Source organism: Zonotrichia albicollis, chromosome 17 (genome assembly GCF_047830755.1).
Source record: "Zonotrichia albicollis isolate bZonAlb1 chromosome 17, bZonAlb1.hap1, whole genome shotgun sequence".
Classification (NCBI taxonomy): domain Eukaryota; kingdom Metazoa; phylum Chordata; class Aves; order Passeriformes; family Passerellidae; genus Zonotrichia; species Zonotrichia albicollis.
Window position 1 is genome coordinate 1,366,958 of NC_133835.1, and position 24,046 is coordinate 1,391,003.

At 54.0% G+C, this 24,046-nt stretch overlaps 1 protein-coding gene across 1 annotated transcript; it reads right to left on the bottom strand.

The window, feature by feature from the left end:
- Window positions 1-2,835: 2,835 nt before the first annotated feature.
- GGT7 (gamma-glutamyltransferase 7) lies at window positions 2,836-23,718 on the bottom strand. The gene is made up of 15 exons (XM_074553411.1): window positions 23,390-23,718; window positions 20,418-20,644; window positions 18,839-18,990; window positions 17,537-17,651; window positions 16,963-17,030; window positions 16,266-16,339; window positions 15,635-15,828; window positions 13,548-13,635; window positions 12,405-12,532; window positions 9,964-10,052; window positions 9,075-9,218; window positions 8,382-8,499; window positions 7,757-7,894; window positions 6,387-6,486; window positions 2,836-5,471 (listed from the first exon to the last, which is right to left on the bottom strand). Exons 1-15 carry the CDS (start codon window positions 23,565-23,567, stop codon window positions 5,308-5,310), a joined length of 1,977 nt encoding a protein of 658 aa, XP_074409512.1. The 5' UTR covers window positions 23,568-23,718; the 3' UTR covers window positions 2,836-5,307.
- Window positions 23,719-24,046: the final 328 nt, after the last annotated feature.

Consider the following 24,046-nt stretch of genomic DNA (forward strand, 5'->3'; position numbering starts at 1 on the left):
GCACAGGAATTCATCTCCTCCCCCTCTGCTCCGAGGACATGGAAAGGTGGAACCTGCTGCCTGGGGAGTCCTGCCTGGGCCAGGAGCTCTCCTGCTGGGTGAAGGTTGTGGCTGCCCAGGAGCTGCTGTAACACAGGATGCTCCCCACAGGCAGCCAGGGCCAGCCCGCCAGGACAATCTGCACCTCAGAGTGCTGTGACACTGCTGAGCCCTCTGAGGGCAGCACGTGTCAGGGCCTTGCTGCTGCTGATCCACCTGCCCTCCACACCAGTGGGCTTCATTTCAGGTGCCTGCCCCTCTGAAACCAGCTCCGCCTGGCACAGCTTTCCTTTCTGTGAACAATGCCAATTTTGTGATTGGCTTTTTGCAAATATTGACGTGAATATTATATATGTTGCGTTAGAAAGTAATGCTGTGTTAATTCTCTTAAGTAATGTGTTAAATATAGTTTTAGGTTATAAAAAATGTTAAAATAGAAACGATGCTATGCAGGATACTTTTTTTAAGGACTTGCAGTGAGATAGCAGCCACAGGACACCTAAATCTTTCAGAGAAAAATAATTTATTGCTCCATTATCAGAAGAAACGAACTTCTTCCCCCCTGGAAGGCGCTGTTAGGATTCAGAGGAAGAAGTTGACAATGACCAGACAGAATCCTGTGTTTGAATGGAATTTATGCATCATGTATGAGGTGTATGAAAATGTACCAGCCTATTGCTTTTAAGGGTTAATCCTCTGTTAATGGGTGCCCTTTTTCGGGCTCGTGCTGCCCAGAAAAGTTACCTGGCCATCTGTAACTCTTTGTTTCTATTGTCTCATATTGTCCTAATTCAAATTGTCCAAATTATTCTTACTCTAATTGTATTACTATTTTTATAACCATTTAATTACTATTAAACTTTTAAAATTTTAAAAACAAGTGATTGGCGTTTTCCACACTTTCCCTGCCTGGGAGCCACTTTCCATCACTTAGCCATGGAAGAGCTTTCCAAAGGCACTGGAAACGCCTGGGGGCCACGGGAGCTCTTCCTGCTCCGTCTGATTCTTTGCAAAACTTTACCAACCCCTGCGTGGTTTGGGTGTTGATAGAAGCGATGCAGGTTTGCTCGCAGGGTGTTTGCCGAGCCTGACTCCCCTGTGTGCCCGGAGCGGCGCTGCCGGGCCGGGCAGCAGCGGGAGGGGCTCGGAGATGATCGCGGCTCTGAGGTGATCGGACTCTGGGCAGAGTCTCCAGCGGGTACCCGGGAGGTGATACAGCTGGCTCGCACTCGGTGGCACTTCCAGACTGGCTGTCCCAGCTGAGGGACCCCTCAGGTGACACTGCAGAGCTGCAGGACGGTGCTCATCGCCCCTGGGACGGGCACCCGGAGCTGCTGGCCCAGCAGCGGCTGCTCTGTGCCCGTCTGCCCCGGCGGTGCCCCGGGCTCGGGCAGGACGCGCTGCCAGAGCTGCTGCAGGGCGGGCAGAGCCGCGGTGCCCAGGGCTGCCCTCAGCCGTGCCCGGGGGTGCCTCGGCCTGTGCCCGGCCACGGCAGCACGGACCGGGCACCGCGGGCAGCCCGGGCAGCCCAGCATCCCTGCCCAGCATCCCAGCCCAGCATCCCTGCCCAGCATCCCAGCATCCCAGCCCAGCATCCCTGCCCAGCATCCCAGCATCCCTGCCCAGCATCCCTGCCCAGCATCCCAGCCCAGCATCCCAGCCCAGCATCCCAGCATCCCTGCCCAGCATCCCAGTCCATCATCCCTGCCCAGCATCCCTGCCCAGCATCCCAGCATCCCTGCCCAGCATCCCAGTCCATCATCCCTGCCCAGCATCCCTGCCCATCATCCCCGCCCAGCATCCCAGCCCAGTATCCCAGCCCAGCATCCCTGCCCATCATCCCAGCCCATCATCCCAGCCCAGCATCCCAGCATCCCAGCATCCCAGCTCAGCATCCCTGCCCAGCATCCCAGCATCCCTGCCCAGCATCCCTGCCCAGCATCCCTGCCCATCATCCCTGCCCAGCATCCCAGCATCCCAGCATCCCAGCATCCCAGCATCCCAGTCCAGCATCCCTGCCCATCATCCCAGCCCAGCATCCCAGCATCCCAGCATCCCAGCTCAGCATCCCTGCCCAGCATCCCAGCATCCCTGCCCATCCTCCCAGCCCAGCATCCCTGCCCGGCATCCCTGCCCACCCGGAGCAAGGCAGGCTCCAGCCCCGCTCTGTGCCTGGGCACACGTGGGACAGTGAGGGAACAGAATGGCACAGCCCAAAGGCCAGAGCATCCTCATCCTCATCCTCATCCTCACCCTCATCCTCATCCTCATCCTCATCCTCACCCTGCTTCAGCCTCCACATAATTGAAATTAACCCCAGGAGAGCCGGCCTGGCTCCTGCTCCCTCCTCGGGCTGTGCCCGGGTGAGCAGCAGCGCCCAAGGCCAGCGGGCAGTTTGTCACCTGTGCTCGGGAGGGGCATTCAGCCCTTGGGAAAAATAAGAATAAACTGCTGCAGCTCCATGGCAGTGCCTGGCTCCATCCAGCTCATCCTCGTGTGAAAGCAGCACACACAGATGGGGAGCACTGCAAACCCGGGCAGAAACAAGCTGGCCACATTCCAGATCATAATTTGTCCCTTTTAGTAAAGGCTTCTTTTAAAAAATTATTTACTTTGTTTGTTTTTATTTTACTCCTTTTAAAAACATTTCTGTTTTTCCCAGCCCCTTTGTATTTTGTGTTCTGAGCTCCTCACTGACACTTCCATGACAAAGTTTCAGGACAAATTCTGCTTCAGAGCTGTCAGAGGCCTGCAAGGGCCAGGCTGAAATCAGCACAGGTACTCTGCACACACACATCTCTGCAATACAGCCCTTTATTTCACAGTGCCCATCTCACCTGTACCAAGGGAAACATCAGGTATTTCTTGGTACCTCATGGTAAATTTATCAGATCTTAAATTCATTAGATGTGAAATTCATCAGATCACAACAGATGGGCTCAAAATACTAGAGACACTGGGCCAATTAGCAGATTAAAGGTGTCCATGTTGGATACATCTGTGCTATACTGATGTTGCTTTTAAAAAGAGGAAAAAAAAAAGGAAATTATTTGAAATACTTTTACTTCTCTCAGCTAAAACCTAGAGGCATAGGTCTCATCTTCCAATTATTTTCAATTTTCTGTTTTTTGCAATGCAGGCCATGATTGAGCAGAACAGAACATGCTTTATTTTAAGATTCTGGATAATTGCTGTGAAATTGTAATTTGGGACATAGGAGTGCCCTTTTGAATCAAGACCAAAGTCTTTTACTCCCAAACATATACACGGTATCCAGCATCAGAAGTTGGTGAATTCAGTTAATAAGGAGGAATTTAATCTTTCAAGGTGTTTTGTGACATTTCATGCAAAGTTCTGCACTGACAATGACTCGATCACATATTTTGCAGCTGTTCATAGAGAACCTCCATGCCCAAGGGACAGATGAGGGCTGGGACAGAGCAGAAAACCCCAGACCATCTCCAGAGAGGTTCAACCCACAGAACTGCCTCCTTGCCTTCCCACAGAGCCTGAAGAGCTCTGCTCCAAGACATATTTACATCTCTCCATCCTTGCTCAGTGACCAACTCCAGTGCTGATGACAGAGAAAGAAATAAATAGATTTGGTGTCCCTGTGGTGAAGAAAGTCTCTTCTTGGTGGCACAGAGCACGTCACAGATAGAACACTGTGCTTCCCCTGTCCCAGCTGAGGGCATGGATGTACTTGGATCAGGAAATGCTGCTGATGGTGCTGTCAGTGGGAGCTGCTCTGTTCCCCTCATGGGTGGCTGCACTCCAGCTGAGCGTGCAAACACCTCTGTTCCCACACAGCCAACGTGCTGCACTGGGCTGTTCTGGAGCCACAGCCCAGGAACAATCAGTCCAATTATCCAGTCCAATCATCTGCCCTGTGGCCCCAACCTCCCCAAAACCAGCCCATGCCCTCCAGTGCCAGAGGGTGGCATAGACAGGGAGCCACTGGGTGAGTGGTGTCATCACCAAATCAAAGAGCAACACAACCATAAGCAGACATACATATATAATATGTACAGTGGCCATGGGTGCATTTGCACCATGAAGGAAAACATCACATTTTAGACTGCAGAAAATGATCAATCTCTGGATTTTTCAGTGCCAAGTGTCTCTAACTAGCCAGCAAAAAGAACAGGAAATGTCCAAATGTGGGCTGAATGACCTGGTGCAGATGTCAGCTGGAGTATTCTTCCCTCCTCAATTTCAGACACAAAATGCAAGAGCATTCTTTTATTTTCACTACATGCTGTGGACAGAAAATTATCTCAGTAGTGCTTGGCTTGGTTTCTACTTTTCCTCTCACTCTCTTCAGGTTTTCCAATAGATTCACTGGGACTAAAACACAGAGCTAAGGTACAGCCATTAATTCAGCCAGCAGAAATTCCCAAGCCTCTCTGTAGGAGTGACCCAGGCTTTTGGAACAGATTGAGATAATGCAGTGGAAGAAAAGCTCTGAACCCACCTAAATGCTCTCTATGTGGTCTTCAGTCTGTGATCTGTGGTTTTTCACTGTGGAGTACTGCTAAAATATCTCCAAAAAGTGTCTAAGAAATTTAAACCTGATACCATTAATCTGAAATTCACCAGTGAGGAGGTTAAACCTCTGTAAGAAAACTACTGGGGGGTGCACAAGTTGTTACAGGAAGAAGTTGTTAGAGGTGGTGAAAATCAGGTTACAAAATCAGACTTCCAGTGAGTCTGTGCAGCAACTAGATTCAAAATATTTACTGCCAGAATTCAAGGTAGGTAGTGATGTGGGCACAGGAACTTCCCTGGGATGCTGCACGTTGGCAAAAATCAGCTGGCCCACGTGGAATTAGAGCACTCCTCAATATTCCAGCTGCAGGCACCTACAAACATTCCACCAGGCTCTATTAATTACTGGCTTGCACTGGAAGCAAAGAAGAAGCTTGGGAAAGACAGGGAGATGAGGATAATCACCATCAATAATAACAGCAGCTGTTTTTTCCCTTGCTCATGTTCCTGACCCCTAAAAGTAAGATGCTGGCTAGAACTGAGCTTTGGAAAGACTGAACTATTAGCAAGACTGCCAAAAGAAAAGTGCCCCTGCCACTCCAGTAACCAGGCCCAAGGACTGAAAAATGAAAAGAGAGCTGGATGTTGCTGCTGCTGGCTCCTCTGGGGAGTGCAGAACACCTTCCCAGCAGTGTGGGGGCTGGGGAAGGGGCCACTGCAGAACATGCACATCTCAGGGTTGTGTGTCAGCCTTGGCACAGCCCACGGCCCCGGGGGCTGCTACAAGATTGTGGCTCCAGCAGCATCTGCACTCCTGGGGTCCTTCAGGCCAATGATGAAACTGTTGGTTCTCCTGGCCCCGTGCACCAGGGACACCACGGGGACTTTATCCACCTGATGGCCCCTGGCCACAAGCAGGGCAATATCTTCTTCAGGAAACTCACCTGCAGGGATTTGAGAAGAAAGTTGGTAACTGAAACCAGTGTTGCCTCTGATGCAAAGGTCTGTTCTCCTCCCTGCAGTGGGGGAACCTGCCTGCTGCTCCTTCACAATGTCCAAACTCACAAATTAGGACCTTGTGAAGTTTCAGATTTAATTCCATTTTAACTTCCAAGTCTGCAGGGCACACTGAAGGACAGATCCTATTTAGATTTTCCTCTGAAATGGGAAAAGTCCAGAAACTTTGGCTATTTGGTGTGGAATGAGAACCAAATTTCACTTATGGGTGGCTCTGGTGAAGTCTGGGGCAGTGTGAAAAGCACCAAATAGACCAAGACTGACAGTAACAAGGACAAGAGCTGGCAGTACAGACTGCAGAGTGCCAGCACTGATGCTGTGTTTTCAGCCCTTTCCATGAGCCTTGCCTTCTTCCCAGCTGCTGGAATTAAAGGACATGGACTGAAAAGTGAAGGAATATAATTTATGTCAGTGGAATAAAGTGCAGGAAGGTTTGAGCCCATGTCTGGGTGAAGCTGAGGCTGCAGTCTTGCTGAGTTGGATATTGTCCATGGCACCTGATCTCCAGAAGGATTTAAGGACAGGACAAGGCCATTGCCAGGAGATGAGCTGGACAGAGGAAGGGTTGGGGAGAAGCACCTGCAAGAGCTTGGAGAGGTGGTGCCAGAGGGGTCAGGAAGCATTTCCAGGACAAGAGGGAAAGGACATGGCTCAGCAAAGGCTCCAAGCTTTGAAAAAGTTGAATTCTGATTTTTGTCTTCCCCAAAACCCTCCACACCCCTGGGGACCCTAGAACATGGTGACCTGTGGTGCTTCATTGCACTGTGCTAGGGAAATCCTGCTCTTTTCCTAAACTTGCTGGATTTGTGTCCATTTGTGTCCCACCCGGTGTCCATACTCACTGTCAACCTGCAAGGTGTTGGACTGAAGCTGGGGGTGAAGTCGACCAAGTGACAAACTTTCACTCAGATTCTTGTTAAGCGTTAAAACATTTACCAAAACCTGCAAGAGAATAAATTATCCTCAGTAATAAAAAAATCTATAGAATAGGAGAAGCCAACATCCTGAGCATCCCCCAAAATTGGTGGCTCCAACATCTGCACATGCAGCAGGCAAAGGAGATTTTGAACCAGTTACAGCATGAACTGCTGCAGGGCTGTGCACACACTAACAGGTCCTTGGAATGTGGCCTGTATGTTGTTGTTTGTAAAGCAGGACATTTCAGGATAGCAAGGGCTTTTTGTCACACAGTTCCAGCTAAAGCAGCAGAGTTGTGTGTCTGGAGCATGATGTAAGCTCTAGAGGAGGGTTTGTTACAGCCAAAAGCTCAGCATGTGACTTCTCCAAACAAAGCACTAGGAAGCAGTTCTTGGCTTTGGTTTTGCTCTGAAGAATGCTTTCCAAAAGGTAAGGAAACTGGAGCCCTTCTCAGGCTTTTCTTTTCAGCAATCCATTACTGCTGTACATGCAATCAAGCTATTGGCAAGCACTTCCCCTCCTTACAAACCATAAATTACAAGGAACTGCCCAATTTATACTCAGTGTTGAGCTGGAAGAATTCAGTTGGGAATGCCCTCAAAGGAGCTTTTCATGTGGAAAAGGGTTAAAGGGCTGCCAGTTCCCTGCAATTCGCTGAATAAAAAAATGCAATTTGCTGAATAAAAAAATACTCCTTTTTTTCTTATCATCGCTAAGATGAGTTTTGAACAGGCATTAGAATGACAAAAACCATCATAGATTTTGCCAAAGTGCTTCTCCTCTACAGTTATGAGTGGTGCCACCAGGAAAGGTGCAAGAACAGTAAACTGGTAACCCTTAGAGATTTGAAATGACCCAAGTGTGGAACTGGTGACTGTAGTAGGAGTCCCTGTAAAATCTATGTACTGTATAAGTGGCTATGCCCCAGTCCTAGTTATTCTAAATGAGCTACAGCTGTGAAGTCCTTAGTTGGGCAGCAGCTGTGGCTCGTGAAGGCTACTAGGATAAAAAGGGGGTGTGTTGAGGGCCTTGAAGGAGCTTTGATGAAGCTACACTGCTGTGAAGAGCTGCATGTGAGAAAACCAGCTAGAAGGTACAGACTCTAGAAATAATACAACAGTATGGTTACAATAGTGGTGACCCTGATGTGATAGTTGATTGAGATAAGACAGCCAAGAGCTGCGTTACAATAGGTGACACCAAGGTTTGAACCAGTAACCTGTGGCCACCAGTTCTGGGGCAGTCAGGAAGGGAAAGGGGGGACTGGAGCTGCCCAGGAGGACAGGGCACCGACCTGCACGATGCCGCTGAGGGCTCTGTCACCGTGGCTGGCTGCCAGGCTCAGGTAGGTGCCGCACATCCCCTGCGAGGGCCTGACGATGGTGGGCAGCAGGAAGGAGCGCGGCCGCCTCCCAGGCTGAGCCACGTTGGGCTGCAGGTGAGGAAAAGTTGCACCAAAAATGTCAACAAGCCAACTCTCCCACAGATGGCACATGGAGCTCAACACCCTCTTCAAAGATGAGGGTTTTACAATGCACAAGGCAGCCCCCCAGGTCTGCATCTGTTTCTTTCCAAGACCTCAAGACATTTTTCCTGCTGCTTGTTACTTTTTAACCTGACGGGCAACAATTCATGAAGAAACTGCTTAATACAAGTCCACATTGTTACTTAAAGTGCATCTGGGCTGCAGGGAAAGTAGGTAACAGTGTAGTTTGATAATTCTGCATTGTAATAGTAACTTATGGACATGGAGCCCTCTGTTTTCTCACTTTCAGTGGCTCATGTAATAAAAAATAGCAGCTTTCTACAGGCTGTTGTCTCTGTTATTAATAAGGCATTACATAGTTCCCCTGTTGTGAAGATGAGAATAATACTGGAAAAAGAAAAGGTAAATAAAAATTTGTCATGCCATTCATTACCGGCCTGGGAATGGAGTGGTTCATTGTTTGATTTTGCCAGGAGAAGTCCAACATCTGGCTGTTCAGGAGGATTCCAGAGGGTGTTACTATTCCACTGCCAAAGGGACGATTCAAAGAGCTGAAAAGAATCACAGGAAATTTCAGCAAAATCATTCCAGAGATTTTTGTCCACCTCGAGGCTTTCAGGGCTCCGATTTTCTGTCTCACCTTGTCTTGACAGAGATTCTTTGGTTGTTCTCTAGGGCTGCTGAGATTGAGGAGAGACCAATGCACTTAGGAGCAGGAGACACCTATACCACAGCAGTCTGTCCCTCCCTGTGTTTGAGGATTCCCCTTGCTGAGATGGATCTGCCTCCATCAGTCCCACATTTGCCACCCTCTCTCCCCAGGGAGCAGGTCCAGCTGCTGCAGTTCCATTGCCAGAGGGCTCTAAGGCTGCCCAGGGCAGAGCAGCACCAGCCCACACATCTCAGCCCCACTCTCCCGTTGCTCTGCTGCAGGACTGACTGGGACAGAGCAGCCTGGCTGATCTAGGCCTGCTCCCACCCTGTCCTGCTGTGCCTACTCCTCCTCCCTGCTCCCACCCGAGCTGCAGAGAGGGAAAAGGCCCATCCTTTACCTGGTGATGCAGGTCTGCTCCCACCCTCCCTGCTCCCACCCGAGCTGCAGAGAAGGAAGAGGCCCATCCTTTACCTGACCACGGCGACGATGAAGTCATCGGGGCCCATGACCAGGACCTGGCTGGCAGCAGCCCCACTCTCCAGGGGGAAGGGAGGTGTGGACAGGAAGGACTGGGAGTCATTGATCAGCTGGCGCAGGGAATTGGCTTCTGATTTACTTCAGCGAGGAGGAGGGAGAGAGGAAAGCAAGCTGTGAGCCTGGGGAGCTGGATGTGTCCTGGTGTGTCACACAGCTGGGGCTGGGGGTCCCGAGGGGCTGCACAAGCACAGGGGGCTGGTTTGGATCACTGAGGAAGGAAGGGTGACAGGGTGGCTCAGTCTGCACAGGGAGGCACTCAGTCTGCCATGAGTCCCCAAAGGCTCTGTCTGCCCTCACCAGGAGCAAAGCCATCCTCGATGGCCAAGGTGACAAGCCCAGCTGAATGCCAGTCTCCAGCAGAGGGACAAGGCAGCCCAAACAGCAGCCATGGCTCAGCCTGGCTCTGAGGTGGAAGCTGGGCTCAAAGCCCAGGCCTGGCCTCTCCTGCACAGCTGGGTGTTCTGCAAGGCCCCCAGAGGGCCAGGAGAGGCAGAAGTGGCATGTCTGGCTATGTCCACAGGGATGGCTGTCTGTCTGACCCACTCAAAGGGAATGTTTGGAGTTGTGGCAAAGTGGGAGGAACCCTCAAGCTCAAGCTGGCTCCAGGAAACCTCTGAGTGGGGACATCCTGTGACCCAACCCCAGAGCCCCGTGCCTGTGCTCAGCTGGGATCCTTGTGAAAGAATGAGCCCTGGGAGGACACTCAGTTCTGACCTTTCCTTCATAAAACACAGGCAGAGAGAGCTCAGGGCACAGCACAGCCAGGAATGATATCCAACCCACACATCCTGCAACTTCACCTGCCTGTCCTCCTCAGACATACCTCACCATGCCTTCTGCTGTGTGAGTGACAGACACGTCACCAGATGGGTCTCCCAGGTTGCTCGCCAGACTCAGGGCTATTTTTAGTGTCTAGAGAAAGAAAGGAGGAGAGGAGGAAGAGAAGGAAAGGAAACGAGAGGAGAGGAAGAGGAGAGGAAAAAAGAGAAGAGGAAAGGAGAGAGGAGGGGAAAGGAAAAATATTTATGTGGCCCTGGAAATACAGATTCTAATACTCCACACTAGAGGTATCTGGTGTCCTGGTGTGTTGGCTAAAGCTTATGAGGAAAAATTACCAGAAGTCTGGGTTCTGGGAATACCTCAGAGCAAGGGCTGCCACATGTGGGTATGGGAACCAGGGAGCCTCAGTCCAGCATGGCAAACTGTGCTGGAGGAGCCAAGTGAATCCAGCAGTATTTGTACAACCACAGAATCACAGAATGGCTGGAGTTGGAAAGGACCTTAAAGCTCACCACATTCCATCCCCCTGCCATGGGCAGGGACACCTTCCCATGTTTCTCCACCTGGTCTTGAATGCTATGAGGGATGTGGTAGCCACAGCTTCTCTGGGCAACCTCTGCCAGCAGCTCACCATCCCACAGGGAAGAATTTCTTCCCTGTGTCCCCTCTAACCCTGCTCTCTGGCAATAGCAAGCCACAAGTACAACATTGGCAGGAGCTGATTTCCAGATCAATGGTTCAGCCTCACTGCCAGCTGGCACACAGGGTCTCCAGGATGCCATTTACCTTCTCTTTCCATTCCTGAACGGCCACCACAACAGCAGGGACCAGACTGAATCCCAATGGGACAGAGGTGCTGGGCTCGTGCTGCCTCTGGACCCCAGCTCTGCTGGCCCAGCACCAGTGCTGAGCAGAAATGAGCTGCTCTGCTCTTCAGCTGCTGCCCAGCTCCTGGCTGTAAACCATCCAAAGGGCTTCAAAGAAAGCATCAGTCCCAGCACAGGTCAGGGAATGTTGGAGCAAAAGGAGGAAAAGATCTGGTTTCTCAGACATACAGAATCCTGCCTGAGCCAGTCCACTGAAAATGGGAAGATGCAATTTCAAAGGACAGGGTTTATCCAGCCCTGGGACCACAGCATAGCCAGGGCAGAGCCAGGAGGAGAGAGCGAGCTGCTCCTCAGCCAAACCAGCCCTGAGAGAGAAAGGCTGAGCACAAACACACTCAGCATTCAGCTTGCAGGTTGGGCCATGGTCCAGAAGAGCCCATTCCCCTGCAGGCAGATAGAGAGATGTGGCTGCTGCTCTGGAATGTGCCACACAGCAACAGCCTCTCCTTGGGTACCAGCTGTGTGGGGAGCAGAAGGTGACAGAGCTCTGGAGAAGGCAGCATTCCCATGGAGCAGGGTCCTGACACCACCCTGTGTCAGGGGCACAACGGCCTGCAGGCCAGGCCAGAGCCCCATGGAACAGCAGAGCACTTTCACCCCAGAGCCTGAGGAGCTCTTAACCCTGGTCCTGGCTGTCCCAGGGCTGAGTGCCTGAAGCTGGCCTAGCACTGACCCTCAGCCCCATGATGAGCTGTGGGACCCAGGCAATCAGGGTGACACATCTCCTGAAGTGACTGCCTTGGAGCTGGAGACTGCTGCTCCAGGATAACCAGCAGGTGAAACTCTTGGCAGAGGAAATAGATTCACCCAAAGCTTCCTGAAGAGAGCTCAAAAATTACTCAGGTGAGTCAACCTCCTGTGCCTCTGCACAGTGTGTGACATCTCCAGTTGCTGCATTTTTGCTGAGACACTTCCATGCACCCACTGTCCTGTCTGCTACAAGGGTGCAGTTAAATCCTCAACTAAAATTCCCAGCTGATAAAGCCCAGCTGTGGATCTGTAAATTCCCAACTCATAAACCCCATCTGTGCATCTGTGGAACATCTAAGATCACAGCTCTGCTTACAGAGCAGGAGACAACACTTGCTCAGCCTCCTGGAAAGCTGCAAGGTTTTGGCAGAAGAGTCCTAAATACTGGAAAAACTCTGGACCTCAGAGATCAGGAGGTGGGCAAAAATGTAAACATTTTTAAAATGTGAAGTGTTGGGTAGGTTTTCCTTGTCATCACCGTGCAGAGGCTTTTCCTGCAGCACAGCTTGCAGTGCCCTCAGGTGCTCTGCAGTGGCCAGGACCATTGGAGCTCAGAGGTGGAGGAACTTGATGGGACCACCCTCAGGTGCTGTGGGGTCATTCTGCAGAGATGACTGCGTACAAGAATGGACAAAGCCACCATTTGCTCTGAAAAAGCTCTTCCTAAGCAGGTAAGATCCTCCTGCTCAGCCTCTGAGACGGCAGCACTGCTCAGTTTTACACCTTGGCAGTCTATTTACTCACTCTCCTCTGGGAATAACATACAAATATTTTTGTACAACCACAAAATAAATAAATCATTCTCTAGCAGCACAAGTGATTCAGTCAAATGTTGAACCTCTCTTACCTCCACCATCCAGTGCAAGATATTCCCTCTGGATCCTTGCCTTGTGATGTTAAAGCCCTCGAGGATGTTCAGTGCTGAGATCAGTGCAGGACCTGCATGTGGAGGTGGGGGGGTGAAAACCAGGTGCCCTGTGGAGGGAAGAGAAGAGGAATGAAGCTGCTTTTGTCAGACACCATCCAGAGAGAGCACTCATCCATGAGGACAGGGAAACCCTTCTGATTCAAGGGGAAATCATAGAGAGCAACATGATTGGAGAAGGGTTTCCCAGAACATCCCTGCTGTATCTTTCTGTTTCTTCATGAAGGATGAAGGAAGCCCAAACAGGGATGCTTTTTTACTTCTGAAATTCAGTTCTCATTGGTAGGCTGTTGGTTTCTAGACTGCAGTGTGGAAGAATGGAGATGGAATTGTAAAAAACCACAATGGTTTGGGTGGAAAGGGAACTTAAAGCCCATCCAGTGCCACCCCCTGCCCTGGGCAGGGGCACCTTTCACTATCTCAGGTTGCACCAAGCCCCATCCAACCTGGCCTTGGGCACTGCCAGGGATCCAGGGACAGCCACAGCTGCTCTGGGCACCCTGTGCCAGGGCTTCACTTCCCTTACAGGGAGAGATTGCTTCCTAACATCTATTCTAAATCTCTTCAGTCTGAAATCATTCCCCTTGTCCTGTCACTTTCTGCCCATGCTAAAAGTCACTTTCCCTCATTTTTTTATAAACCTCTTTTACATACTGGAAGGCTACCCAAAAAATTTGCAACATTACAGCTATAAGGAGGGTTAACACAGTGACTGCTAGAAAATATTGATATTTTAGATACTTCTTGCATAAAGTTAGCTTTTTCCCCTTTGGGAACTGTCTTCAGCTGTAGGTCCAGCTTCTATTGAGATGTTACATGAAGATATAACCATGTTGCATCTTTAAACTTCCAAGGAAAGAAAAACATTTCAAAGTACTGAAAATCTCCTGAGCCATCCATGATGCATCAGTGTCAGCAGGAAATAGCAGGAAACTGTCTGGAAGGCCTTTCTGCAGACATTTCAGCACAACTTTGACTTCAACTCTTGCTCAATGCTGTTGCCACCCCTTGCAAGGTGAAGAAAAGCCTCCCCTGGAGCTGCCTGGCTGCAGGGTGAGGGTGTACCTCGATAGGTTGTGTGCACAGGCTCCTCCACAGTGACACTGTAATTGCTGAAATCCTCCTCCACCAGGACTCCTCCGTGGCTGTGGACCTGCACGAGAGCAGAGCAGAGCACCCTGAGCAGCTGGGCCAAGGCTCTGTGTGCATCACACCCTCACCTCAAACACCCCACTGAGATCCCTGAGCAGGGGCCAGGTCCCTTAGGTACCCTGGACATCTGTGCTCCACCGCCCTGGCCCCTGGCTCACTGTTCAGCATGGCAGGGTGCCCTGCCTTCCCTCCCAAAGCTCACCCACCCCAAGGGTGCTCCCAGGGCACTCTGCCTGCCCAGGAAGGTGGGGATTGGCCCTGCCCTGCAGCCTCCCTGCCCTGGCTGGCAAACAGGAGTGTGATAAGGGGCACTGGATACTGCCAGGATTGTGGGGCCAGGAGACAAGGAGCTGGGTGTAGCAGGTGGCCATGACTAGAAATATCAACTAGAAAAATCACTGTTCTCACCCTATCTGAAATTATTTCATCTGACAGTGGGACTGCTGTAGCCTTGGTCTTCCTGGCAGAGGTTCAATGTACCAGGGCTGGCACAGGAAAGATGGGCCATCCTCTCCACTGCAGGTCTTCTGTGGCTGAGTCAGGATGGACATGAGGGAGGACAATCAGGGGGTGCTGGCACTGCCCAGGCTCCCCAGGGAATGGGCATGGCCCCAGGGCTGCCAGAGCTCCAGGAGTGTCTGCACAATGCCCTCAGGGAGAGGGTGGGATTGTTGGGATGCCTGCATGCTCTGATCTCTAACCCAGCTGGCTCCCTTGGCAGCAAAACTCCCCTGGCCAAACTGAATGAATCACTGGAGCAGGACAGCTAATGCAGGGCATGCTGTGGGGCCATGCAACCCCAAAGCTGCTGAAGCTGTCTCTCCTACTTGGGATCCCTGTTTCCTTCCCAGAGAAAAGGCTGGTTGGAGCCCAGGGCTGGGCTGAGCCAGGACCTGGCTCCCCAGACCCAGCCAGTGGGAATGGGGCACAAGGAGCAGAGAAAGGGGAAGAAGCCCCAGTCAGCCACACTCTGCAGACATCCCAAATTCCCCAGAAAGCACTGTTTTGCACCTGTGCCTGGAAGCAGAGTGGGTGTTGTGGAGCTGTTGATTGCACCAGATGGATGCCCCCCCTGTGCTGGAACAATAACCACTTTGTGAAGGCAGCACTTGGCTCTGCAGCCAAAGCTGGAATTGTGCACTGGGTCCCAGAGCTTGTCAGGATCTTTGATGTGACAACCCCAGGCCTTGCTCCTCCAGAGGGAATTTGTGCTTCTCTGTGGCAGCCCCCAGGTCAGGGAAACACAGTGACAAAGCAGGGTTTAGCTGTGGGGATGCTCACAAGCTTGGGACTCCTCCTGCTCTCATCCTTCACCTCTGCTGTAGTTCAGGTGAACTGTGTTTGGAAATCACAGAGCCCACAGATGTCTGAGGCTTGAGTGGAAAGAACACATTCCAGATTCTTGATGAGCAATTGAAGGAGCACCACTTGAGCCATGGTGGCACAATAAAATGGTGCTCCAACTACCCCTACTGCAGCCACACAGATATAAAAGTTGTTATGGTTTGCTGGGGGCTTTTTTCACTAGACTTACTTTGTCTGTTCTGATATTTTTTTCAGAGCACCTCTAACAGGAGGTAAACTAGGGCAACCCCAAGTAGAACCAAGACTTTCTAATCCTCTGCTCACAAGACTCACAAGGTTTTTAAACCATCTTCCTGGAGTCTGTATCCTACAGTCCCATCAACCACAACAACTTGTTTCTCAACAGCCTCTCGTCCTGGGGAAAAAGGCTTTGTCACCCAAGTGAACAGAGCCCAGAGCCCAAAATGATTTTTGTTTTCCTTCCAGACTGTCCTGGTTACAGAGGAAATGGAGGTTTCACTTCTGTAGACTGTGGGAATGGCCTGTGTGTCAGTACTGCCATCGCTGCAGGGACAGGAAAGGAAAAGGAGGCATCTGTCCCCATCATTGTGCTGGCACTTGGCTTGTCTCCAGTTTGTCACCTTAAGCAGGTGGCAGCCCCAGGCTGGCAGGTGCCAGGGGCAGTCCTGGCTCACCTCAGAGACCATCTCCTGGGTCAAGTTCCCGCTGTAGAAGGCTGCCACCCCCTGTGTCCCCAGCAGCTGCAGCACGGCCGCCAGGTCCAGGCGCCGCACGAACATCCCGGGCAGCAGGGGCTGCCCCCCGGGCAGGAACAGCTCCTGGAATCGCTCCGAGAGCTCCAGCTCCTTCAGCTCACTCAGGGCTCTGGCTGCAGGAGAGAAGGGGAAGGACATCCAGAGAAAGCAGGGGTCAGGAAGGCACAAAGGACCTGCAGTCACTGAGCACCTGATGGGGATGTGGGAGACCTGCTGCTGCCTCTGGCCCTATTGCAAAACTAGAGGGGAGCTGGACCATTGGTCCTTGAGAACTGGGAAAGAAACCCAAAGAAACCCTAGAACCCTTCCCTGCCTGGCCCTGGGCAGTGCCCAGTGTGGTTTGTCTGCCCTGGCTCTGCCCAGCCATGGCAAAGGGCTCCTGTGTGGCCGCCACCACGCTGTCCCTGCCAGCCTGTGGCTCACACATTGCTCAGCTCCCAACAGCATCCAATCTCCACGTCCACAAAGCCCTGATTTCCCATGACTAACCCCCTGCATCCCCAGCTGCCTTGCACAGTGCACTGCCCCGAGCTGCCCATCAGGTACTCACCCAGGTCATGTGTGACATTAAAGCCATTCTGGGCAACATCGGCCGTGAGGCCCAGCAGCTCGGACCAGGGGAGCCTGCCAAGGGAGAGAGGACAAGGAGAAACGGGCCCTGGGGGGCTGCAGTGGGCAGGGGGCTGGCACAGGGCTTGGCTCTGCACTCAGGGCTCCTGGCACACCAGGCTGTGGGACCAGCAGTGGCCAAAAGGAGCACTGAGCTTTCAGTGTTTCTCCTTAACAGGATCATGCCAGTGCTCCAGGCCGTGCCCCAGAGAGGAATGGCAGTGCATGGATGGGGAAAGGCTGTGCCAGCAGCAAGAGCTCAAGCCAGGCTCTGGTGGTGAGCAAGTCACTCAGATCCCTCTGTATCCCAACAGAGCACCAAGGACAGGCACACCTCTTAGGGTGCAGCTAAAGAGACAATGAAAATGCACAGACATGCAGGGCCATGTGCTGCAGCTCTAACAGAACATCTTCTTAGACAACAGTTCACTTCGCAGAAAATATGGCCAAGCTAATTTTTTTCTTTTGTACATGAAATAGCAAAAAATTAAACATCTCTATCAACACAAGCCTCTAAGTACCTCTTTGCTGGTGGTTTTGAGTGGTGGCAGAGAACATGGTCTGATGGCAAGGGCTCACGTGCTCCCAGCTTCCCACAGGGACCCCAGGGCACGGCCTGTGCCAGCCTCATGTCTTACCTGCCATGTAACTGGTGTGCCTGGTGCATTCCTAGGATCATGCCTGGCACCCCTACGAGCAGACCTGGCTGTAAAACAGGAAGGACAAAAAGGAAGAGAGTATTCTCCTTTCCATGAGGACATGGGACACGGTCCCCAATTGCAGGGGGAGGCGCAAATCATGTTTACTTTGGAATTATCTGCATAGTCAGGAGAGGGGAAGAGCCTGTAACAACACGCTTTACTATGGAATAAAAGATTTTGGAAGGAGAGAGGCAAATTCAATCTTGTTCTCAACCCAGTTTGGTCAGGAGAGAGAACTCAGCAGAACAACCTGAGCTTATGCTCCTTCCTGGGGCTCTTGTCCTCCCAGCACCCTGGTGCCACAGAGATGCACCCCTTTATTCCCCAAACCTCTGCAGGCATTCCGGGGCTGATAAAGAAGTTTTTCCCTAGATTCCTTATGTCTGCAGGGCCCAGGATCTCCCATGATGAGAGACACCTCCTGCAGCTTTGCTGGGCATCTGCCCCTCAGCCTGCAAGTAGGAGGGAGGAGAGTTGGATTGGAGCCAATGGCTGCGGGACAGGTTCTCACCTTGGTGTCCTGCTGCAGGTCCCGTTCCAGCGGGATGCCCAGCGGAGCCACCTCACGGAAGTCGATCACCCAGCTCCTGTTCTTGCGGATGTCGTGGAGCAGCATCACCCCGCCCCTGCGGCGAGACGGGCTCAGGGCGCGGCACGGCCGCGCTGCTCGGGGGCACCGAGGGCACGGCCGGTGGGACAAGGGGCGCTGTGCCAGCTCACCCGCCCCAGCAGGGCCACCAGGTGGCCGGAGCAGCAGCGAATGCTGCTGGCCTTGCCTAGGGCACACACCAGGACAGCCAAGGCAGGGTTGGTGTGGGACGCAGGCAGCCCTGTGCTGAGCCTGGGGACGCTGGAGCAGTCCCTGCCTGCCTGGTCATGGAGCCATGGCTCTGTTCCACTGCCAGGCTGGGACCATCTGCGATTTTCTTTCTAATCTGAGCAGTTTTGCAACAAAAGACGGTGTTTGCTTACAGCAGCAATGGGTGGTGCAGCTGGAGCAGTGATCAGGCGGCTTGGGTTTATACAACCTGCTGAGCCCTCCTGCAGAGCCAGGAGCAGCAGGCTCACCTGGATGCCACCCTGGGAATGAGGCCTGGAGAAGGACACCCCTCCCTGGCAGCCTCCTGGAGCTGGGCTCAGACCTTGGCCCCAGGAGCAGAGCTTGGGGAAGGCAGAGCTCGGGCTCTGAAAGCACTGGGGCTGAGCCCAGGCTGTTTGTAGCTGCTGGCACAGCTCCCCTGCCTGGGGCCATGTCTCCCTGTGCCCCTCACCAGCCCTCTCGAGCCTGGGGCTTCAATGTTCCCTGCAACCACTTCAGCTGAAACAATTCCCTGCCTGGGGTTTCTGTCCTGTGCAGACAGCATGGAGCACAGGAAGGGTCACTGTGACCACATCCACTGCCTCATGTCACAGCCCTGGCACCATGCTCTGAGCCTGGCACTGCCATGGAGGCATTTCTCAGCTGCAGAGGGACTTTTTACAAGGGCAGATGGTGACAGAACAAGAGGGAATGGCTTTACACTGACAGAGGGCAGGTTTACATCAGGTATTTGGAATAAATATTCCTCTGTCTGAGGAGAAGGTAGGGGAACCAGGCACTGGTGCAGGCTGCCTCATCCATGGAAGTGTCCAAGGCCAGGCTGGATGGGGCTTGGAGCACCTTGGGATAGTGGGAGGTGTCCCTGTCCCTGGCAGGGGGTGGCACTGGATGGGCTTTAAGGCCTCTCCACCCCAAACCATTCTGGGATTCCATGAAGCCCCTCCCTTGGGGACAGCCGAAGCCAGGAGCAGAGGGGGAGTGCCCCACACTTACCCTCCCAGCCCCGAGCTGTGCGGGTTGACGATGCCGGCGCACAGGGCCGAGGCGATGGCGGCGTCCACCGAGGAGCCGTGCCGGGCCAGCACGTGTGTGCCCAGCGCCGTGCAGCGCGCCGCGTCCGTCACCACGGCACCGCGGTGGAACAGCTGCGGGACAGAGGGCACGGCTGGCACTGCTGCTGCTGCCGGGCACTGCTGCTGCTGCCGGGCACTGCTGCTGCTGCCCGCCTCTGTGCACACCCACCCGTGTGCCACCCGAGGCCTGGGGCTGATTCAACCAATGCCAGTGGGCACCGTGCATCCCTTGGCACATCCCTGGCAGCCACGGGCACCGGTTCACACAGCTTTCCACACTTTGTGTGCCAGGCTGGGGCCACGTCTCCCTCTGCCCCTCACCAGCCCAGAGCTGTCCCTGTGCTGCAGCCAGGCAGTCACCAGGAATGGGGATACAGCTGTAAAGAATGCAGCAGGGCCCCAGGACCACAGCGTGTTCTCATCCTTGTGCCAGAGCTGTGCTAATGCAGTGCCACTGTGGATGCCATGGGACAGAGAGAGAGAAACGGCAAGCGTTTCTCACAGCAGCTTGTGAGAAATTTCAGGGAGCTGGAAATATGCTATAACCTGTTGACTATAAACAATTTGCAGGTGCTGTTTTTCTACTTTATTTTTCTGTTCCTTTCAAGGACAGTGTGTGAGAAAGACGTTTCTGTTAGTTAGCCAATAGATAGAATCTATTGTACCACCGTATAAAAACCACATGGTTCTTTTGAATAAAGCCTTCTTTGCCTTTGCTACGATCCTGCCTCTCGTCTGTTCCTGCCCCGACCCCGGCGCACGAGTGACAGTGCCATGATATTTTAAAGAGTTGATTTTGTCCCTATGGCACAAATTGCAGCATCTCAACAAGAGCCAGGCTGGCCCGGGGACATGAAAAGACAGAAGGGCCATGGCTACATGAGGAGATGATGATGGTGACTCCTGGCTGACTGTGACCCTGGCAGACGTTCTGCAGGAGGATCCAGTCCTGTGGCCATACTGCCTTGGCTGTGCTATCTAGCACTGGGCCATGGGACAGATTAGCAGGAGGTTCACCTCTGTTTTCAGCTATTTCCCTGCTTAGTCCTGGATGAATCTTCCAGAGGTGAATCTGGGCATGTATGCCCATAATCCATAAAACTCTGTCCACGTGGACAAGATGCCTACTGTTTAACTAAGGATTATTTTCTGAGAGCACTCCCATCTGGTTCAAACCACAGCTGCAGTCACAGCAGTGGGGTTTTCTGTTCCCCCCCAGCAGCACCCCCAAACCTGCCTGACACAGCCCCCCACACCTGGCCATGGGGCAAGCTCTGAGAGTCTGGCTCGGCTCTCCAAACACAACCTCCAGGTGCAGGAAAAGCCTTTCAAGCCAATTTGGGGTGGAACCAGAGGGAGACTGAGCACCCGGGGCCTCACTGACACCAGCCATGGCTCCCCAGTACTTCCCTTGCTGCACTTGTGACCAGGAGGAAAGTCAGGGAGCTCTCCCATCTTTGGAGCCAAAGCCCAACCACAAAGCCACAGTTTAGTCTTACCTGAGGGTCCCCAAAATAGATCTGCATGATGAGGGCCACGGTGACGCCCGTGGCGAAGGTCAGGCAGGCGGTGATGATGACGGTGAGCCCGTCCTGGCGGCAGCTGCAGTCCCCTGAGAAGGGGTCCTTGCTGGTCTCCTGCAGAGGGGACACGTCCTGGCTCCCCATCTCCGAGGAGGACGAGGGCAGGCGCTGCAGGCGCGCGGACTTCAGGAAGGAGTCTGGGTCTTTGTGGGCAACAGGGAGAAAACAGGTGTGAGTTATTGAGCAACTTGGGGCTCTTATTGCAGTGTTTACCCAGCACTAGCATTACACTGAGCCCCTTCCAGCACGGCTATCACCTTCCCTATTGATCCCAGCCATAAGGAGCCTTTCTGGCTCAGATACTGCTTTGAGTCATTCTACTGATCCCTTTCTTTAGCTCTGGTTATTCCAAACTGACTTCCCTGGAGATTAAGAGAGACAAGAAACCTTTGAATTTTTACTCCCTTTCAGTCTGTTCATGAGCCTTTAGTGACAGGCCCACTCTTATGCTCCATTTGGAGGGGTTCTTAACACAGCAAACAGGTCTTTGAAATGTAGCAGGACTGAAGAAGAGGAAATTAAAGATATGAAAAAAGATGCAGCAGCTTAACTTGGAGCTGTGATTGAGCTAAAGCACCTGAGCAAAACAGAGGTAAAGCAAAACATTTGGCCTGGGAAGAGAAAATCCCTCTAGGGAAGCGAGGGCAGGGAGGGGCAAACCTGCAAACCGGAGGCCCTGGAACATCCACTGACTCCTCTGCAGGAAGGACTCTGCTTTAATCCTTGCTTCCTCTGGCAGATGAGGCCCACTGTGAAATGAAGCCACACACTGGACACCCAGCTCCAAGATGGCAAAGCAGTGTGGCAGGAGTTTGCTGGGCCTCAGCAGGATGAAAAAGTCTCTTTTTTGCTCTGAAAGATGCTTTGAATCTCTGTGAGCGTCAGCTGCTGCCCTTGTGCTGGGAGGCCACCGGCTGAGGATGCCCTGCCTGTCCCGGTGCTGCCGGGCACACGGAGCTGCTGGGGCAGCTGTGAGCTTGTGCCCATCCCTCACGGGCTCTGAAGGGGACCAAGCAGCTCAGGGCATCATCCAGGGCTCCTGGAAGAATTTTTTCAGGGGCTGCAGTACTCTGTGCATCCGTAGTGGAAGAAGAGGCACCAAGTGGAAAAGACAAGATGAGAAGCTTGTCCCTCCATACAGATGTTTCCTGGGCTTGGAAAAGGAGAGGGGAGCGAGCAGGAAAGCCCACATCCCCCATCAACTGCCTGCCTGTCTGCTCTGGCAGGTGCTGGGTACCACCCTGGGCACTGCCAGCCCAGTCCTTGTCACCAGACCTGGCTGCAGCTCTCCTGAGGTCAGGGAGGGAAGGAGTTCTAATTTCAGTGATGCTGCAACCTGGAGTAAACTCCCACAGCCAGGAAATCCCCTCAGAGGGAATTTAATCTCATTTGTGCTGCGGTGGTTTAGGAGTGGGACTGGGAAGGGCTCAGCTTTTGCAGCCTGAGCCTCTGAGCACACACTGAGCCCCTCATGGGCTTGTCTGGTCCAAGTGAGCTGGACTGAGCAGGAGGACTGGCTGGTGGCCTCAGTGGGGGCCACAACCGGCCTGGCAGGGGCTGCCATTGGGGTGGGATGTCACAATGTCACATACAGCCCCTGGCACACACGAGTGAGGCCCCAGTCCCACCTGCAGGGAAACAGTGAGGAGTGAGCTGGACTCCAGGACACCATCCCTCTGCTCTGTGACAGGCCAGCCCAGCATGAGGGGACACGAATAGCTAGGAAGCAACTGTAGAAGAGGGCAGACCACAGCCCTCCCACTGTGCAGCACCTCCATTCTCTGCCACAGACATCCTATTTTTAGTCTCTGTGACCACTGGTGTTGCACAGGGACAGCAGAGCTGTGGTGTGGGGATGGGAGCAGCTGGAAGGGGGCAGCCTGCATAGCCAATGCACAGCTGCCCATCCCAACACCAATGTGCATGCTTTGAAAAAGAGGCCACCAAATCCCACTTGGCTTCCATGGGGCCGTGAAGGAGTCGTGGCTTTATGTGGGAGCCAACGCTCTGGAGAACCAGGGCCACCTCAGGTCTGGAGCTGCTGCAGAGGAGACAGCAGAGACTGGAGCTGCTGGGGGGCTCTGCAGGTGCTCCTGCAACACGTGTCAGGAGAGCAGCAGCTCTCTTCTCCAACCACCCCACCTGCAGGCGTTGGCACTGCCAAAACTGCACCAGATTCTGGCTGTGTGACAAGAGGCCTCGTGCTGCCAGGAGAGAGCTGCTCCCACACTCTGCAGGCAGCGGCTTTGCCTCGATGGTCAGGAGAGCACAGGGTGGCAACAGGCAATGGGAGCTTCACCCGTGGGCATGGAGGGACAGGGCGCAGGGCAAGGGGAGCCTGGGGCTGTGCAAACATGGGCTGGGGGCTGACAGGCACACGGACTGGGAACCAGCCCCAGGGGGAAGGGCAACACCGCCAGAAGAAACACGACACGGGGGAGAAACAGCATTTCTCTCAACTATGGAGGAGGAAGCAATCAGTTAAAAATAGGCAGAGGATTTTCTCACAGATCAAACGATCACCTGACTTTATTCCAGCTGAGCACCCGATGCATGAAGCATCCCGAGCTGAGGGATGTGCAAGGAACACCCCAGGGTGGGGGGATGCTCAAGGAGCATCCCAGGTGGAGAGCCGCTCAAGGAGCATGCAAGGCGGCCATGCACAAGTGGTCCAGGCCGGAAGGCCGAGCAGGCTGTGGGAGAGCACACTCCAGGCTGCCCTGGGAGCTCTGTGCCGAGCCCCCGCATCTCTGGCTGCCTTCCGTCCCTCGGGGTGAAGGCGGGGCCGGGGCGCAGGGACGGCGGGAGCCGGGAAGCGCCGCTCCGGGCGCGGGGCCGAGGGCCGGGGGTGCCGGGGGCCGCGGGCGGGCTCTGCCGCCGCCCCTCACCCGTGTCCTGCTCGCCCAGGAACGCGTCCTCCTCCTTGCGGGCGCGGAGGCCGCTCTCGGCCGCGCCGCTCGGCTCCTCCTCGGGCAGCCGCGGGAAGCTGGTGATGCTCATGTAGTCCACGGGCGAGCCGGCGGCCAGGGCCCGCTGCCGGCCCGGCACCGCCTCGGGCACTGCCATCGCCGGCTCCCCCCGAACCGGGTCACGCCGAGCCGGGACCCCCGAGCCGAGCCGGGACCCACAGCCGGGCCGGGCCCACGGCTCCCGGTCAAACGGAGCCGCCCCGCGCCGGCCGGGCGGGGCCGCCGGAAGGGGCCGGGCTCAGGGGCGGCTCCTCCCGGGGCTGGGGCCGCTCCGGCAGCCGGCACCGACAGGCAGCACCGGCAGGCGGGAATGGGCCGGCCCCCGCTCCAGCCGGGGCTGCTCCATAGCCCGAGCTCCCCTGACCCACACAGGGGGATCCGCCCCGGCCGCGCCGCACCGGGTGGGTTCCGGGCCAGGCCTCCGGGGAGCTGGATCCCAGATTCCTCCGTCCGCCTCCAGAAGGCTGGAAGAGTTTTCCAGGGGATGTGCATGGACATCATGTCGCTGCCACAGCCAGCCCGTAGCAGGGGGCTCACGTGTCACCCCGTGTCACGGGGCAAGGGGCCACCAGCGCC